Source organism: Spermophilus citellus (assembly GCF_964194105.1).
Source record: "Spermophilus citellus genome assembly, chromosome: 2".
NCBI lineage: Eukaryota > Metazoa > Chordata > Mammalia > Rodentia > Sciuridae > Spermophilus > Spermophilus citellus.
This window is the reverse complement of record NC_138183.1, coordinates 3,238,517-3,257,163: the sequence shown is the minus strand read 5'-3', so window position 1 is coordinate 3,257,163 and position 18,647 is coordinate 3,238,517. Positions and strand designations below refer to the sequence as shown.

Sequence of the window (18,647 nt, the reverse complement as noted above, 5' to 3'; positions counted from 1 at the left end):
GGCCCAGCTGTAGCACCCACAGGCACAGAACACATGCTGGGTACAGCCCCACCCCACCACCCTGCATCCAACTGTCGCTGCATCCGCCCAGGAGGAACGAGGTCACTGTTATTTGTCCCTGCAGGAAGGACAAGCTCACTGCCATGCATCTACCCAGGAGAAACGAGGTCACTGCCGTATATCCAGGCAGGAAGGCCGAGGTCACTGCCATTCCTAGGTAAGGTACAGGCAGGCAGCTGGGGTTCAAGGCCAGCTTCTCACTGGGGACAGGCCCTCCCACAGGGGACCACTGGGTGCCAGGTCTGTGTCCTCCCACAGCACTCCAGGTGTCCTCTGCCATCCAAGCTGCTGAGTTAGTCACTGAGAAGGAGCCGGTGAGCCCACCCCCAGAAGCCCCAGGTGCTGAGGGGCAGAAAGGCCCGCATAGGGCCCGGGGCCTCTAAGACTCCACTTGCTGACATGGACGGCATCTCCACCTGGGTCAACAGGGCTCCCAGCCCTGGCCGTGCCCAAGTGGGACGAGGGCTGAGGATGCACAGGTGCCAGAGATGCCCAGGAGTTCCTGCAGACAGCCAGCTCACCAATGAGCCCCGCTCCACAGCGCTGCCCTGAGTCCACCCGGCCACCTCAGCTGGGCACTTCAGGGACCCCTGACCCCACCCTTCCCCTCAAAAACAGGCACACCCCGGGGCCTGCAGGAGCAGGGAGCCAGGGCCTGCAACCGGCCAGCAGGCCTGCGCTGTGGGCCAAGACAGAGCTGCCTGCCCACCCTCACCCAGCTAGGCCTCAGGCGAACGTGTCCCCAAGGTCCACCAGGGGATGCCCTGGGCCATGTTATGAAGCAGAAGAGGCCCTGGCCAGATCCCGAGCAGATGTGGGGCCCACCCTTGGACTCCCCGGCCTCCAGAACCTGGTCCAGACACTCCCACTCTCACAAACCCCCACTCTGTGCTGTCGTGATCGCAACATGGACCACCAGGACACGCTCCCTGCCCACCTCCCCAACCAAGGCCAGATGTTTCCAAAGGCTCTGGGAAACAGAGACACTTGCCCAGCGCCCAGCCCTGCTCGGGCACGTCAAATACATCCTCTTTCCACCATGAACGTCAGAGCCAGCAAGCCCCCGACACCCCAGCCAGCGAATCCAGCACCCACGTCGGAGTCCTGCGCCACACCCAGGGGACGCCCGGGGCTACTGAAGACCTCCCAGCTGCCAGCCACGCCACCGCACCCCATGGTGCCCCAGATACACCCGACCCTGACATGTGCCCCAGAGGAGCATCAGAGCCTCCGCAGCTCGGCCAGCCGAGCTGGTCCTGGGAGGAGCGGGGAGAAGGCTGCCGCCCAGCTGGCCCAGCTAGGCCAGAGCCGAGTTCCCCTCCAACAAACGCCAAGCGCGCCGTGCAGGGGGCCGCGCCGTGCCGGGGACCGCGCCGTGCAGGGACCGTGCCAAGCTGACATGGGGCTGGGTGGAAGCTTTGTCAGAATCAGAACTGACTCGGGTGTGGAGAGGGCGCCAGCGTTTCCCAGAGCCCATGGCCGTCCTGTCAATCAATCCCGGCCTCCACTTGGCGTGGGCCGCACCAGCCTCTGTGGATAAATGCAAACCTAATGGGTTTTGAAACAACCAGGCTGGGAGTGATAGAGGGTGACAGTCACCAGGCTGTCCCCATGGCACGAGCCCAAGCAGCAGTGGGAAGCCTGAGGGGCACGGCGGAGAGCGGCAGAGGACAGGCAAAGGGCCATCAGTCCCTGGCTGCCAGCCACCCCTTCTCACCAGTGTTGTCCTACAGGAAATGGACAGGGAGGAGGGCCACCAGCCCGGAGCAGGAAAAGGCGGAGGACAGACGCCCTGAAACAGGAGGCGCCCTCAGCAGTGCCACACCCCTGGGCAGGCGAGGGGTGCCCAGCCCGTGCCCCATGGGCCCGTGGCCACTGCTTCTACCACCCAGACCCTGCAGGCCTGGGCCAGCACTCACACCTGCCCTCAACCTCCCCTCAGTCCTCAGACCTGCCCCCCCAGACCCACCCCTGGGCCCACCCCAGCAGGTCCCAGTCCCTCCTGGCACCACCCAGGAAACCAGGACACAGCACTGCCCCGACTGTGGTCACCATCACCCCCCACGCATGAGCTCCCTACCTGCCCTGCAGGACACAGCCAGCCACTGTGTGGGGGAGCCACAGACTCAGGTCAGGAGCGGGCCATGAGGAGGCCACCTGGAGGACTTTCCCTTCCCTCCCATGGGGTCTGGAGCTGGCTTTCTGAGAGGGGTCCTGCTGCACAGGGCCCACCCTAAGGGGGACAGCAGGAAACGCAGCAAAGCAGAGGACACTGACGGACGGAGAGGGAAGGATGGGAGCTGTGCACCCGGGCACCGGGACACAGAAGCTGAGCCCTGCTGTGGACGCAGTACCTCGGAAGGACAAGGGATCAGGAACTTGGCCTTTCTCTTTTGGGGGAAGCACAGAGCCCAGCGTGGAGCACAGCCTCTGGCCCAGGGTCCAGGGGTAGGTTCCCCTGTCCTTCCAGAGTCATTGCTGATACGGTGCAACTTTATAAAGCGCACCCGAGGGTCGTCCTCAACCCTCCACACAGGCAGGCAGGGCGCCAACCGGGGAATTAGAGAGCAGAGCACCGCCCCCAGGAGCCACCCGGCACGCCCCATTAGCCAGGCACTGCACGAGGTCCCCAGCACTTCCCCAGGGACAAGAGCCAGGGCAGGGCGGGGGGAGCAGGAGGGGCCACGTAGGGCCCTGCCAAGTACAGTGCCAGAGACACAGCAGAGGTCACCTGCCCCAGAGGAACAGCCTTCTCCCAGCTCTGTCCCCACATCAATGACAGCAGCAGAAATGCCAAGTCTGTGACATCTGTACCTAAGACCTCCATGGAAAAGTCCAGAACCTTAGAACCCAGCGACCCAGGAAGACCAGGAAGGCAAGGACAAGAGCCCCCTAGGGACAGCGGGCAGGGCTGCTTGCTCCCCTTTCTCTGGGGCAGCACGCGGAGGAGCCAGGTGGTGGGAGCAGGTCTCTCAGCAGCCCTTTCTGATGTGCCCAGACCTCACAGGCCTGTGGGCAGCATGAGGAGGGCACAGGCCGGGCAGCCCTGCAGGGCGTGCAAAGGAGTCCCACCAGAGACCCCCAGCACACACCCAGCATCCCGAGGGGAGGGGGCTCCAGGCACGATGAGAACAGGTGTGACCGCAAGAACCCGGGCTCAAAGAACTCACTCTCAGTTACAAAAGAGCAAAGTCCAGCCCACATCCAGGCCCCTCAGCTGTCCGTGTACAAGACAGACTGGGCCAGTGCCTTCCTCGCAGAGAGCGGCCTGTGGAGACGGCCCTGAATCTGCCTGACCAACCAGCTCCCGCTTGCAGCTGGGTGGGCCCAGGTGCCTGTCGCCTCCTCCAGGAGTCCCACCGCGGTTGAAACTCACTTCCTCCACACCGACTGCGGGAGCTGACAAGCTCTGGGGCCTCAGTTCTCCCCTGCAGGATGGTCAGTGCAGGCCAGCAGCTGCCACCAGCCCCGCCAGGTCTGCAGACACCGTCACCACGGGCCCCTAGGGAGCTGGAGCAGGCCTTAGATCAGTGCCGGCTCCCACCCCGGCCGAGCTGCCCCCGGTTTTCAACCTCCAGCCAGCGCTGCAGACCAGACCCAGGAGGCGGACGCCCAAGGGGGGCCGGAGGATACACCAGCCCCACCCTTCAAAGGCACCGAGGATGGTACTTCCACTTGCCAAGATCCCTTAAATCCCAAACACAGACTCTGAATTCTTGTGTTCCCCACCAGGGATGAGCCTACCGACACCCTCCCTCCTGCTCGGCGGCACAGGCTGGTGGCCTCCTCATTCCCCTCCTTGCTCCACCTGCACCCCCACCTTATCAGGGCCGGCCCTCTAGGATCCACAGGAGCTGTGAGGCCAGGTGACTCTGACCTAACCAACAAGGAGGAAGCAAGACAGTGAGTGGAACTTCCAGAAAGGCTGCATAATAGTCAGCATCCCTCCGACCCCAACCCTCCCCAATACCTAGAACGGAGAGGTTAGGGCTGGAGCTCCTGCAGCCATTCTGGACCGAAGTCTAAAGGATGTAAGCCAATGCCAAAGAAGTAAAGCAAAAGATGGGCAGCACCTGAATCCCTGGTGCCTGCCCTAGACCGGCTTCCCTCACCGAAGGGAAGGAGCCCTGTGAGTTTGGGTGGCTGTTGTACTGAAGTTTTGTGAAAGCTGTGAAGTCTGCTCTGATACAGCCGCAAGGCTAGGTCTTCTGCATGAAGATGCAGGACTACAGGAGCACCATGCTGTGGGCTCCCTTGCATGACCGGCCTGACCCCGCTTCACAGGGGACGCACCGAGGTTCAGTGAGCCACCTGTGCAGTCACACGGGTACCGACAGGAAAAGCGGGCTCCAGGGTCGTCTGTCAGGGAAGAGGACAGCGGGGGCATGGGGGGGTGGGTCCCAGGGGTTCCTGGCAAGAGCAAGGCCGTCCTGATGCATCTGTTTGATTACAGGTCCCTGCAGCAGTGGGGCAGGCAGGAGACCACGGTCACCTGCTGTCCCAGCCCCGGGTGGTCTCTGCCACTTCAATGTTTACTGAGAGGAACATGCCCATGTGCTCCCTGGGGACTGGAAGTACCATGCTAATAAAGGACAGCAGGCCACTGGGGACACCTGTGCCCTGGGCCCAGAGCAGCTGTCAGGAGGCCTTCGGGTGGCGGCGGCAACGTGGGGCTCTGTGCCTCCGAGATGTAGCTGGTACCACAGGGGGACTGAGCGCCCTGCTGAGTGTGACGTCCTAACAGCATGTTCAGGTCCGACCCGCATGAGGTAAGCACGCATGTGGAGTGTGCCAGGAGCCACTCTGACGTGCACCAGGTTTGCACCAGGCACCCAGACGCTGTGAAGAGCGAAATCCCTAAAGTCCCCCAAATCCCTAAAGTCCCCAAAACAACAATCCTGAAAGTATAATTCTGGAAAAAACTTTTTTTGGCTTTCATTGGTGGTGCTGGGGACTGAGCCCAGGGCCTCGACACGCTAGCAGGTGCTCCCCTGAGCTATGCCCAGCACTGGAAAAATGATTTAAAAACACATTCCAAGGGCATTCCCCTGTGTTTTTTAAAGGGCACTAATTGGAGAAACACTAAAGCTCGACAGAACAGTTCCCAGGCCCCTTCCCACAGCAACCCAGGCAACAGCCCTGACATCTGCACAAGCACAGACTCGCAGGACTCCCTACAACAGGGACCCAGGTGGGACAGCTAGGAGCAGCCCAACTGCACTTAGAGAAACAGGGCAGGACAGAAGGCACAGAGCACGTCACTACAGCTGGCAACCCTGGTACTGAGCTCCTTCTAATGAGATCCAAAGCCATGGCGAGCCCCAGAGCTGAGACCCTGAAATGTGATCCTCCGCCAAAGCAGGTGAGCGGGAAGGAGGCTTCGTTTATGAAGGAGTTTCCACGTGTCTATGCTCACACCAGAGTCAACATGGCAGTCCCCTCTCATGGTGTCAAGTTTGCAGAAGAAGAAGAATTGCTTAAAATGAATCAGAACTCTAAAAGTCTCCACACAGCTGGTGCTTCCAGGATTGAGCACGTTGTGGAAACGAAGCCCACAGCCAGGGGAGTTGCTCGCCACAGCACCAACAGTGGGACTGCGGCTTTGAAAACACGGAGAAGTGCGGTACATGGACAACGTGGACAGCTGGGTGGCCCCCTCTTTCCTGAGCTTTCTGAAGCCCTGCTGGTGACCGCAGCTGCTCTTCCTGGGCCCAGCTGTTCCAAGGACGTGCAGGTTCTGCTGTCCCTGGGCAGCTCCTGGCGACCCCGTCCTCCCAGGCCTCTGTGCCCCCTGGGGGCAGGAAGCCCGCTGGCAAGCCTCACTGCGCACCTGGCCTTGGCAGAACCCACCAGGATGGAACGGCAACACTCTTGCCAAAGGGCCTCCCGGCTGCAGGCATTGGGCATCCTCATCTCCCCCCTCAAACCCCCCAGCTTCCCCAGGGTGGGGCTGTAACTCCTGAGAGGCTCCTGGACCCTCTCAGGGGAAGGGGCGTGACCGGCAGAGGCCACGCCCTTCCCCAGAACTCGGCTCCTCCTTCCCCAGGGCGGGGCTGTAACTCCTGAGAGGCTCCTGGACCCTCTCAGCTGGAAGGGGCGGGGCCGGCAGAGGCCACGCCCTTCCCCAGAAGTAGGCTCCTCCTTCAGCCTTTTCTCCTGGGAACTGTGGCTGGGGGATTTGGGCTTTGTGGATTTGGGCATTTGGGTTTTTAATCTTTGGGATCCTGCTGTTTGGGGTTTAAACCCTCGGGATTTTGATTTTTCAGGACTCCAGTACCTGGGGCGCTGTCCAGGGCTGTCTCTCTGGATGCTGGTGGGCACAGGTCTATGCCCAAGAACCCACACCACAACCCAGAGTGGCCACACCCACTGCCCCCAAAATGCTTTCCCACGCCCAGCAGTGACACTGCGCCCCATGGACGGTCTGCCTGCCACTGAGGATGCTGAGTACCACCCATGCCCATGGGCACTTTGGATGGGATCTCCACCAAGGATTTGAGCACCCACCGGCCAGCCGCCCCCACCCCCCACATAGGAGCAGGTCATCAGGTGAAGGCCACCTGGGCAGGAGGACCAGGGCCAGGAGCAAAAGCCCCAGTAGAAACCCTGGGTGGCCACACACAGGCCCTCTCCAACCCCACCCCAGTGGCCCAGTGCCTCCTGGCCAAGACTGCCCAGGCCAAGGGGAGAAGTCTGGTTTCCAAACATGGCATACGTGGAGCCCAGGCCACCCATAGAACTCCTGGAGACGGTGGAAATCCATGGCCACCTCCAGGGCTTCGGCTTTTGCAGTCTCTGGCTCCAGCCCTGGCAACCGGGACACGGGCAAGCCACAATCCAGAGGCTTTGGCACCACAACAAAGCCCCAAGGGATCAAGGGGACACCACAGATGCCCCACAGGAGCCAGGTCCAGGTAGCTGGACTCACAGGCACCCCAGAGTCATCAGAGAAGGTGGGAAGGGGTTTCCTGCCAGGGAGATGAGACAGGGGCTGGGTCTAAATGCCCAAGGCCCTGTCACACAAGCACACAGGGGACTTCTGTGGCCTGTGTCCCCCACAGTGCCTTCCCCTCTGTCCCCTAGGTCAGGAACTCCCCCACCAGGGCAGGGCTGGGCCCAGGAACTGCAGCCAAGCACAGGCCGGTGCGGAGGGAGAACCCTGCTCCTCCTCTAACCCTGGCCCATTTGCTGGAGAAAGCACATCACATGTGACGGCTGCCGCATTCGTACAGTGTCCCCTCCAGGGACTATGGCATGGGAGGCTGAATCCTGGGGGAGGGACTGCTGCAGCTTCTATTCCTGCATGAAATCCGGGAAGCCTAGGGCAGTCCCTCTGGTAACCAGCCTCCTGACAGCTGCGACAGCTCCTCCCCACGATGCTCTTCCCCAGAACCCAGCTCGGAACCCGGCTCAGAACCCGGCTCACTCCTGCTCCAGGCGACTCTAGGGTAGGAAATCCACCTGCAGCCCCAAAGTCCACGGGTGCGGAGACAAAGCTGTTGGAGTGAAGGACAGAGCCATCCTTGGACGGTCAGACCTGAACCCACATGGCCCAGGCTGCTGGCCAACTGCCCAAAGCCCCTGGGGTGCAGACCCTCTGCACTCCTCCTCTCCAGGACCTCACACTGCCCGGGCTCCCCTCACGCCCACCTCTGGTGACACAATCCCCAGGACCACACATTTCAGTGACTCTCTGAACTATCAGTCACGGGCAGCCTGGGACTCTGTCCTTCAGTTTTAATGCACCCGGGTGCTCCTGACAGCAGGTCTCACGACTGAGGTCCTGGCACACACCGGAAGCAGGTAGGAGAGGGTGACTTTGGATCCGGAGCCACAAAATAAGGAGGGAGAGATGGAGAGGAGGACACAGGAGCTGGCTCTTCAGGCTGAAGAGGTTTGCGGCCCGGGCAGGTGGGTAGGCTGAGCTGCTGGCCACAGCACAGGAAGGGGCCTGTCTTTCCCCAGCCAGTGCGGAGGCCAAGGCCCCAGGACAGCAGCCCACCAACCCTCAGCTCCACAGGCTCCCCGCTGGAGCTGCCAATCACGGCCACGCCAGAGGCCAGGATCACTCGCTCGGCCATTTGCTAGGTCAGTGCTCCTCACACCAAAGGCAGTGACCACAGGGAGGGTGCGGGGCAGGCAGGGAAGCAGGGCCAGGCCGCATGCACACAGCAGGGGCTCAATCAGTGTCGGTGGAGCCTGGCAGCTTCCTGAAGACCTGGAGGTTTGGGGCCGCATTGGGGCACACAGAGCGCAGGGGACCTAAGGACCTGGAGTCCTGAAGTCCCCCATCTTGAAGGGGGGACTCCTCCCCTGAGGGCCCAGCCAGCCCAGGGCTGTGGGAAAGTGCAGGTAGCTGGCCCATGCCCTGCCCTGTGGCTGACACTGGCTTGGGGTTCACAGAGCTCCCCCACGGAGTGAGCAGCAGAGACAAACCCCCACAGCCCACAGCTGGTGTCAGAGCTCCCCGTGGTGGGTCTCAACCCCAGCGGCCTCAACCACTGCAGGCCGAAGGTTCTGACCCTGAGCCATGCAGACCACCGCATCTGCACGCCGGCAGGAGCAACCCTGCTTCCCCCAGGTCCATGCAGGGTGAGGACCAGTTGGCAACGTGCCCAGAGGAAATGCACTTGGGCCGCCCTGCAGGGACCTGTTATCCCCCACCCCAGAGGCTGTGACTGACAGCTGGGGAAGGCGGGTGGCACACACACCCTTGAGGAGCACCCGGGTACAGGGCAGGTGCACCGCCCTCAGGGACACTCTGGTCCTCCCTCACTTCTCTGTTGATAAGTGCCCCCTGGATCTGTGGCTTCCCCAGGGTGGGACACATCCTTGTGTGCTTTGGCCCCACAGCAAAGCCCCAAGGGATCCGGTGGGCACCACGGATGCCCCACAGCAGCCAGGTCCAGGTAGCTGGCTCACCAGGCTGGCAAAGCCCTCACAAGGCCCACTGGGAGGCGCACAGCATCGGGGCCACTCCACACCAGCAAGCCTCGTGGCCTCGGAGAGTCCCCAGCAGCACGTGCAACTGGTTACCAGGGCAAAGAGCAGTCCACAGGGGCCCCAAGAACACAGGAGATGCAGAGCACTCTGTGCATGATGCAGGCAGCCCGGCAACAGCTGCCCAGAGCTGCTTCATGCCTAAACAAGTGGAAAACAAGGCTCTGGGATCCCAGGGTCTCCGGGGGCCCCCACAGGCACCACGCAGCCTTCAGCAGGGCTGCGAGTGCTCCAGCAGGAAGGTCCCCACGCCACCTACCCAGGGTGGGGGCAGAAGTCAATCACAGGACCAGCCTGCGATCTTTCAGAGAGCACATGAGCACCCGGGGTCCCATGCGCCTCTCTGGGGCATGTGCGAACATTGGGGTGTCCCATGACCCCCCGGAACATGAGTGAGCACCCAGGATCCCGTGTCCCCTCCCAGTACACACGTGTGTAATGGGGCACATGCAAGCACTGGGGTTCCACATGACCTCCCTGGGGTACGTATGAGTCTGGGATCACACATGGCTTCCTGGGTGCAGACAGGAGCTCCCAAGGGGCCCCCATGTCACCCTCCTGGGCTGATGGAGCCAGGGCAAATGGCAAGGGGCGCTGTGCTCCAGAGAAGGTGGCTTCTGGAAAGGGAGGTCTTCAGCAACTGCAGAAAGCACTTCCCAGAGGCCTGTCCACCCACCCACCCAGCCACTCACCCACCCACTCAGTCACCCACTGACCCACCCATCCACCCACCCACTCACCCACTTGCTCAAGAATGGACAAACACTGGGGCTGTGGGCGGCGGCCCTAGAGGAAGCCTCGAGGAAGCACAGGAATAGCACTCAGCTGTTGGCCTTGGGACACTTCTGAAATGTCAGCTGAGCTGGGCGCGGTGGCCACACCTGTGGTCCCAGGAACCCGGAGGAGGAGACGCACACTGGAGGCCAGCCTCAGCTACGTAGGGAGGTCTCGTCCCAAAGCTAAAATGTTTAAAAAGGCGCTGGGATGTGGCTTAGTGGTTAAGCGCCCCTGGGCTTAATCCTCAGCACAAATTTAACAACAACAAAAAAAAACGACTTAAAAGGGCCACTGCACAGAGGAACACCAGCACCTCTGGCTCTCCTGGCCCCTGGCTCAGGGAGCCCACACAGAGCTTCGGGGCCCAGGACGGTGCCCAGCTCTGGGACAGCAGGCAGTCCCTCTGGGGGCAGCGGAGGCCTCTGCAGGGCTCTGCTCCTCACAGGAGGCCCCACTGCTGGACTTCTCAGTCCCTGTGGCCACCACCAGCTCCCTCATCTGATCTCCAGAGGCCAGACCCCTCCTGGGACCCTGGGGATCCACAGCAACACATGTCCCCAGATGAGGGGCTCTTGCTCAGAAGTCCCCAGAGCTGGCCCAGAGAGCCCTCGCCAGCGTGCATGAGCCACCAGAGAAACCCAGGTGCAGTGCACACAGAGCACCCCCACGCACGCTATGCACACATACCCTGCCCACCCCCCCCCCCGGCCTGGCAGAAATCGGGCACACGCGGCCACCCCAGGGGGCGAGTGGCAGGAGGGAGGTCCTTGCTCAAGCAGCCCCTTCCTCAGGCCTGGGCCCGCTGCTCGGGCTCCTTGGAGGAGGCCAAGGGGAGCTGGGCTGATGTCGCTCTGGTGGAGGGAAGGGAGCGAGACGGGGGCCACCCGAGCCCACCCTACGAAGGGAGGCGGTGCGCTAACAGGGGCCAGGGCAGCCCCAGCCTGGGGCCCAGAGCAGACACCAGCCTCCGCACTGGAGCGGGAAGCAGTGGTGGGCACCGCCCCTCACAGGCAGGCCAGCACTTTGAGGAAGGTGGGAGGAGCCTGGATAGTGAGGCAGGAGGGGACAGGAGGGGACAGGAGGGACGGGGAGGGGCAGGGACAGCCAGCCGGCCAACTCCAGAATCAGGGCTGCCCCCAGCTGACAACACTCTCCCCAGACCACAGCCGGTCCCCAGCCACAGCTCTGTCTTCCCTGCAGGCACCTTGGTGTCTCAGTCACACTGAGGCATCCCTCCAAACCCTCCTGGAAGCAGGCCTGGGACAGGCAGGGTGTGAGTGGACAGCAAGAGGCTGACGTCACCCAGCCCACCCAGCCCGTGGCAGTGACATCCCAGCTCTGGCACCAGTTGTGTGACCCGAGACAGTTACTCTGCTTCCCTGAGCCCCCGCCTCTTTATCATGGGACACAGGAGCAAAGACACAAAGGATGACAGAGGATGAGGTGACCCTGCAGGCAAGCCCCGCCCCCCCGGCTCTCCTCCCCTGGGGCACAGCCTGCTTGGAAGCCCTGCCTCCCCCCACCAGGGCAGGAGTGCGCCTCTCTCCCAAGGGGTCACATTCTCACATGGCTCCTGACCAGAGCCTTCCTCAGGAGGGGACCCGACAAACCCTGAGCACTGAAAACTTAACGATAAAACAGGGACAGACACTCAAGTCCAAGAAATGACTCCAGGGGTGGGACGTCGGGGAGCTGGGTTCCACAGCCTATCAGAGAGCTGGGAACCAAGGGCACGTTGAGAGTCTACGAGAGACAGAGCTGTCGTTTTCAGGACCTGCAAAAACATATAAACCCAAAGAACCGTTCACAACTGGAAAACAAGGTACTTCTCCCACTGAAAGTATCAACAGCACAGAGGAGCCTGTCTGTCCCAGGGCTGACCTGGCTGGACTCCGCGCCTGCCCCGGCCTCACGCACTCTCTGGGCCCTGAGGGGAAACAGGCTGAGGGAGAGAAGCCATCTGCCCTGTCCAACATCTGGCCACGGGACCAGGCTGGTTTCATGGACACTGACCTGACTGCCCCCAGGAACAGAACCCAAAGGGCCCCAGAGAGCCCTGGGCATGGAAGGACTGGCTAGACCTCGCCTCCTGGCAGCCAGAACAAGGAGGGGAGCACACCCAGCTGAGGCCCACTGACCTGGACTGGCCCAGCTGCCCCTCCAGGCCCCATCCTTGGCTCTGGCCACTCACTCCTGGGCCTCAGTCTCCCTTCCTGCTCCACCCACACAGTTCCCAGCGCCTTCCCTGGTGACAGCCCACAGCACCAGGATGAGGTTCCTTGATGCAGGGAAGGGGCCTGGGGGGACCTCCTGCACCATTACCAGGGAGTCCCCAGAAATGCTGCAGGGCCTCCGACCTTGGCTGGCTGGAGACTGCCTGGACACCAGCGGAGCTGGTCTTAGCCCCAGGAAAAGCAGCGGGAAGCGAGGCTGGCGGTCAGGGCCTTGTCCCAGGTGTCCAAGGCCTTTGGACCTGACACTGCCCAATGCTACCAGCCACTGCCATCACAGGACCTCGCAGCCACCCAGGCCCAAGCCCTGCACACTGGCACACCTGCCCTCAGTGCCCCTGTGGCCAAGCTCAGCACGGGCTTCCTGAGCCCCCTCCAGAGCCAGGACCACCAGGGTCCCGCGTGAGGTCACTTCACTACCTTGCAACTCCACGGGCTTGTCTCCCACTCCCATCCTGTAGAGGAGGAAACAGAGGCCAGCAAGGTCACACAGCATGCCCATGGTCAGGCATTCAGGAACCCAGGCAGACCTCGAATCCCAGCAGACCTGCCTCACAGTCCCGTCCCCAACCCCTGGAACCTGCAGCCTCCCGGGAGCACAGACTGGGATGGCATTCTGCTGTCCTCACCCTGCTCTGCCTGGTACCAAGCATATCGGCACCCTGTCCTCTGTGCCAAGCTCATGTCTCCCCAGAGGCCTACTCACAGAGCCCCCGGAAGCCCTTCCAGACCCACAGCAGAGGAGACTTGGCTCTGGGGAGCCACCTGTCACCTCTGAGCTTCCTCTGCTGCCTCCCACTGCAGGCAGATACCAGCCAACCCACACGGGGACCTGGTGCCAGGATGTGCCTCCCTGGAGAAAGGGGTCAAGAGTGGCCTCCAAGGACCCTGAACATACCCCAAAGTCTAACTCCAAACTGGTACCCACCCCCTTCCGGCTGGCCTCAGGGCCCTCTGTGGGGCACAGCTGTTGGACGTGGATCAGAAACTCTAACTGGAGATATAACTCATAATTAGTCTTTGATTAATTAAAAAATGAGAAAATTAATTACTTAATAATGTCATTGGCTTAACACGTTATCTTTGAAATTGTGCAGCCCTGAGAGAAGAAAGGGTACTTAAAAAGGTCCCCGGAGCAGGCGGAGCTGGGGGTGCACGTTATGCACATCTCCCTGAGCCTCCGTCTTCAGCCTCCTGCCTCGCCCTGCCAGACATGGAGGTCCAGGAGAGCCAGGGCCCAGAGGGCCACTCCCTCACTGTCCCAGCCTCCACAGCTGGTCTTGGGCAGGGCACCCTAACCCTCTGTTGAATGAATGAACACGGAGCACCCAGAAAGAGAGGGGATCTCGCTCTAGGCCTGCTCACCAGGTCTGCAGTCCAGATGTGGCCATGGGACCCACTCCCTGAACACATGGAGACCCAGGTCTCACTGCACCCCAAGGGCTGCAGCTCAGTCCTCTTGCCGTGGTCCACTGGGCAAGGCCACACTCACAGGGCCGCTGTCCTTCGGGCTTGTCCTGCACCAGCTGCACCATGGGCTGTGCAGGCCCCCAGACCAGCCCCACACACAGAGGGACAGCAGCCCGGGAGGGTCAGCATCAAGGTGCAACCACCAGCGACAAGCAGCTCTGTGGGGCGGTCACAGGGCCCAGAGTCACCCCACCTCCTCCCAGGGAGGCCCTGGGTGGCACTATGGTTATGACAGTGCTCACAGTCCAGGCGAGGGCCTTCCAGCACATGCTGGACCAGCCTGGACTTGACCTCTCATGGTGGTTTTTCCTCAGGAGACAGGCCCAGCACCCGCAGGCTGGGGCACCCCATGGGCCACGCCCCCGTCACCAGCACAGTCTATGCTCCGTGAAGCAGCAGATCCTCCCCAGACACTCAGTGACCTCTATTTCATCAGGGTGCCGCCCCTCTGCATCCAGAAGGCCAGCCTGAGAGGTCCGGACTCACGGCCAGCCCCACGCATTCCCACAGACTCCGCATGGTGGAACCCGGTGAGCCCTGGCATCATCCCAGCTCAGCAGAGCCCATCTGAGAGGAGCCACGAGGACAGATGCAAGGGCAGCTCTCCCTGTGCTGGGGGCAGTCCTGGGCCTGCGTGTCTCGCAGACTCCGTGGAGACCCACAAGCAGAGTGGACTCCAGGCCCCGAGAAGAAGAATGGGAACGAGCTCCTCTGGTTTCCGCCTGCAGGGCTGGAGGCCTCCCCTGTCCTGGGAGGAGGGCAGCTGAGCCAACCGCTCCATCTGGCCTGCGAGGCAGGCCTGACACCCACAGAAGCAGATGTGCCCAGCGGACCAGGAGGCCTGGGGGCGACAGCACTGAGGGAAGGGCTCTTACAGGTGGGCACTGGGAGTGGCCGAGAATGGGGCCCGTGGAGCAGACTCTCGGGAACACCAAACTCATGCTCACCCTCTGCCTGGCCCACGCATGAGACCCTGACTTAAAGTGGACACCTGTCCTCACCGGCAAGTGAGGAAAGTGGGAAAGTGCCAAGGCCCTTCAGTGGGCGAAGGACAGTCTTTCCCTGCAGAAGAAGGGAGCTGGGCCCTTCTCTCACCTCACAGACCCCACGAACTCAAAGTGATCAAAGGCTCGCACTCACCTGCCAGAACCGGAAGATTCGGAAACCTCTGGGTCACGGCCGGGACTATGACCCCAGAAGTTCATCCCAACAGCAAGAGACAAATGGGAAAAGGAACACTCAGCAGCGTGCAAAGGCACCTGTGGGGCGTGGAAAACACCCACAGACCACAGGGGTCCACCCCCAGAGTGCGCCAAGGACTGCAGCAACTCAACAAGCACAGGTACCCGGCCAGAAGTGACCAAGCTTGGTGAGCCACCACCTCACAGCCACAGGACGGCCAGCATCCAAATCCCAAAAGAGATGCCTCGTGTGGGCCAGGGCCCTGGGAAGAAAGTGGAGCCCCGTGCACCCGTCAGGGCGTCAAACCTGCAGCTGTGTGAGGAGCAGCGCGGAGGCCCTCAGAGGAGCCAGCAAGGAGGGCCATGTGACCCACAGTCCAGCTCCTGGGCACGAACCAAAAGAACTGGAGGCAGGGTCTCAAAGAGACCGTGTGTGCCCACAAGCTCACAGTGCATAGACACAGGGCCCAAGAGCGAATCCCCAAACCAAACTGCACCAAGGCAGGCCTGCCCCAGATGGGGACAGGGCCGGTCGGGTCTGCAGACCCACTCCTAAGGCCTGAGCCCTGGCAGGGGGCACTGTGGCCAGCAGGCTCAGGACAGCCACAGAACAGAGCCTTGTCCCCAAGCCCATGGCAGCACTCTGCATGGTGGCCAGGGTGAGCTGCCCCACGCCCGTCAACACACACAGGTTAGCAATAGTGGCCCCCACACACATGGCCACTCGACGCCACCCAGTGAAGCCTGATCCCTGATGCGGAGTGAAGGGGGCCGGACACCAGGGCAGCACGCTGTCCGAGTCCATTTGCACAGGACCCAGAGCAGGCAAACCCGCAAAGACAGGAAAGGACGGGAGGCCGGGGGCGGGGAGGGGAGGGGAGGAGGGGGACTCGAGCGGGCTGCTCCATACTGCCACATTCAGCACCACTGAAGTGTCCACTTTAAAATGGTGACAATAATGAATTTTTTTATGTTCTATTTTGTCACAATAAAAATTTTTCTTTTAAAGATTGAAAGTCTAAAAAATCCACTAGGCCAAATATCCCAGGGCTTCAGCCCCAAACTCCCTGGAGCCGAGGAGCCACTCAGCATCAGCCTTCCCTGGGGGCTGCAGCTGGGGTCCCCCCAGCCCACTGTTCACAGCCACACACCCGGGATTCCAGAGGGGCTGCCTCCCCAACCGAGGGCGGGACCCCATGGCTGACGCCAGCCGCAGATTCCTGCTCACCTTGGGGACACCCAGTCTTCCCTGGGAAGATCCAAAAATGACACATTGTTACAAGAGCTCAGTTACAGCTTGCTATTTTTTTCTTCTCTTCTTTTTGGTCTCATTCAGCTATTTTGATGCAAACATCAACTGTCAAGCTTCACCAGACACAATTAATGTTTGGGGGCGCTAGGGAGAAACAATTAGCCAATTAAAACTTAATTAACTGTGGACATACACCAAAAAGAAAAAAAAAGTCATGTGCCAGTTGCCCAAGGACGAGTAAAGAGAATCCGAGCTCTCAGCCACCAAGCGGGAAGTGCCTGGCAGAGAACTTGAGCTCCTGCCTGAGCCCATGGCAGACATCACTCAAGCAAGACCCAGGAAAGAATGAGACAGGCCGTGGGGTGATGCCCCCAGGAATAGGAAGGGCACCCATGGAAACCAGCGGGAGCCCCAGCCTCCTCATCCTGGATGGGGAACCCGTGGCACAAAGACAGAGCAGGAAGCAGCCTGCATACAGCGGCTCCGGGAGGCCAAGCTGGCCTTGGGCGAGCCTCCTCCCTCCCCAGCTCCTCCACCAGGTTCCAACTGCAGCACCCTCCTCCCAGAGCCAGTCCTGGGAAGGGCCTGGGACTCCCAGGCGCTCTCTAAGTCATCATCCCTGGAGGCCCTGGCTGGCCATTCTGCAGGCCATGGTCTCCCCTCTGGAAAGCGGGGGTGTTGCCCCTGACCTCTGGGCAGGCTCCCGCCCTGTCCTCCCTCTCTGTCTGCTGGGCCTATAGACCACCAGCCTCCCACAGCCCTGCACACCCACGTGGCCTTCAGCTGGCTGCTCCAACTCAGCCCTCAGGCCCCACAACCCTCCAGCAAGCCTCCCGTGACCACCTTGCTGCCTGAGGCACACAGGCCCCCCAGGTTGGTCACCTGCCCCTGAGGCTACAACCCCTGAGTCTCTGTCCTTCCTGGGTTCCAACAACGAAGGTTGTGCCTCTAGGGGTTGCATGTCCTGGTGCCAGCTGAGCTGAGCAGAGGACACAGAAACAGAAGGCCACCCTCTGGGCATGGGCCCACAGCAGCAGGACTAGGAGACCCAGCCTCCAGCCCTGGCCCATAACCACGTTTATGCCCAAACCTCGGCTGCCCCAAAGAAAGAGTTAAACTCAGGCACTAGGTAGCCCACCCTGGCACCTGGTACCCCCTCATGAGCCCCAAGCACCTACCCACCATGTGCTTCATCAGCACCTGCCTTCCCACAGGCAGCAGGAACACAGTCAGCCTCTGGAGGGCACCCTCAGCCACTGGGTGAATCAGCCAGTCCAGGAGCGGGAAGTGCCTGGCAGAGAACTTGAGCTCCTGCCTGGGTCCACGGCAGACATCACTCATCAATGACTGAGCCTCAGAAACCATCTGCACTGGGCCCTCCAGTCAGCCACTACCAAGCAATCAGGACAGACACCATTCTCTGCTCGGCTCCTTCCCTGCAGATGTGGGCACAGAGAGGGTGCAGGAGAGACTCAGGGTGGGGGCCAGGCTCTGATGCATTCCAAGGGAAGGGTCTTTCTGAAAAGCCACACAAGTCACCACGGAATCTGGCACTCACTGACACCCTATGCTCGGGCCTCAGCCACACTCTGCACCCCAGCACCCCATCTTGCCCTCTACACTCCCATCTTCACATCCAGAGCAGGTCCCGCCCCACCAGCACCGGCTTCTCCTATTTACAGCCCTTCCACCGGCTCAGTCACCAGCTCCAAGCAGGTATTGGTGTGCCACCCGGCACCATGTTCTCCAAAAAGGAGCCAGACCCCAATGTCACAGCACCACCAGGATCAAGGGATGGACTCCTCAGCCAGGACCCTCAGCCTCGGGGTCCACTGCCTCCCTGAGCCCCTGCAAGGGCCTTGAGGCAAAGCCCCAGAGAGGCCCCCCAGCCTTGAACAAAATACTAGAACACCTCCCGAGAAGTACAGGGACCAGGCCCAGGGGCCCTGCAGGGGATCAGCTCCTGCCACCAAGTCACCCTCCACCTCACCCAGCCTGAGCTGGGTCTGGCTCCGGCCTAGACCTCTGTGCTAGGACGGGGCTTGGTGGCGCAGAGCTCAACCAGCCCACCAGGAGAACCTCTCCATCAGCAGTTAAAAGCGGCGGCTCAGCCCTCACTGGGCCCGTGTGACTGTGTGTGTGCACACGGGTGCCCCTCTCCAGGCTCACACACGCGTGTCTGATTGTGCAGCACTTCTGAAACTGGGTGGAGCTAACGGTGACCTAAAGTGACGATGACCGACAGATAGAAGAGGAAAGGTTCTCTCCTTGGTGCTGCCAGCAGCCTCCATGCCCAGGGTCGGGGCTGCTCCCAGGACAGGGCTGTACCCACGTGGGTCATGAGCACAGCGAGAGGAAACCTGGACCCGGGCGCCTCCCACAGCACAGGACAGGGCTGCCCACAGCTCAGCGCACGTCCACGGCTGGGGGCCACCGAAGGCCACAGGAGCAGCTCAGGTGAACACAAGGGTTTCCGCTCAGCAAATTTCATGAACAAATATTAAGAGGATGAGCCAATTCGTGAGGCTCGGGGCCGAGTATGGAGGTGGGGGGTGTCGATACCCCAGGTTAGTGCTGCTTTATCCCCGACCACACAGGGCCTGAGGAACGTTCATCCACACACATGCTAAGCTGAGAAACCAGTGACCAGGAGAAACCGCCTCTCCATACCTCACG

General features: G+C 61.4%; 1 protein-coding gene across 12 annotated transcripts in view; it reads right to left on the bottom strand.

Annotated features, from left to right (window-relative positions):
• VAV2 (vav guanine nucleotide exchange factor 2) overlaps positions 1 to 18,647 on the bottom strand; it is a 156,014-nt gene that overhangs the window by 95,748 nt on the left and 41,619 nt on the right. The window contains exon 1 of one of the 12 annotated variants that reach the window (XM_081278997.1): positions 17,154 to 17,380. The exons of the other annotated variants lie outside the window; for them this stretch is intronic. Within the exon in view, the coding sequence (XP_081135123.1) occupies positions 17,154 to 17,336 (183 nt within the window). The 5' untranslated portion in view covers positions 17,337 to 17,380. Of the gene's footprint in view, positions 1 to 17,153; positions 17,381 to 18,647 lie in introns of those variants that run through there. 12 annotated transcript variants of the gene reach the window in all.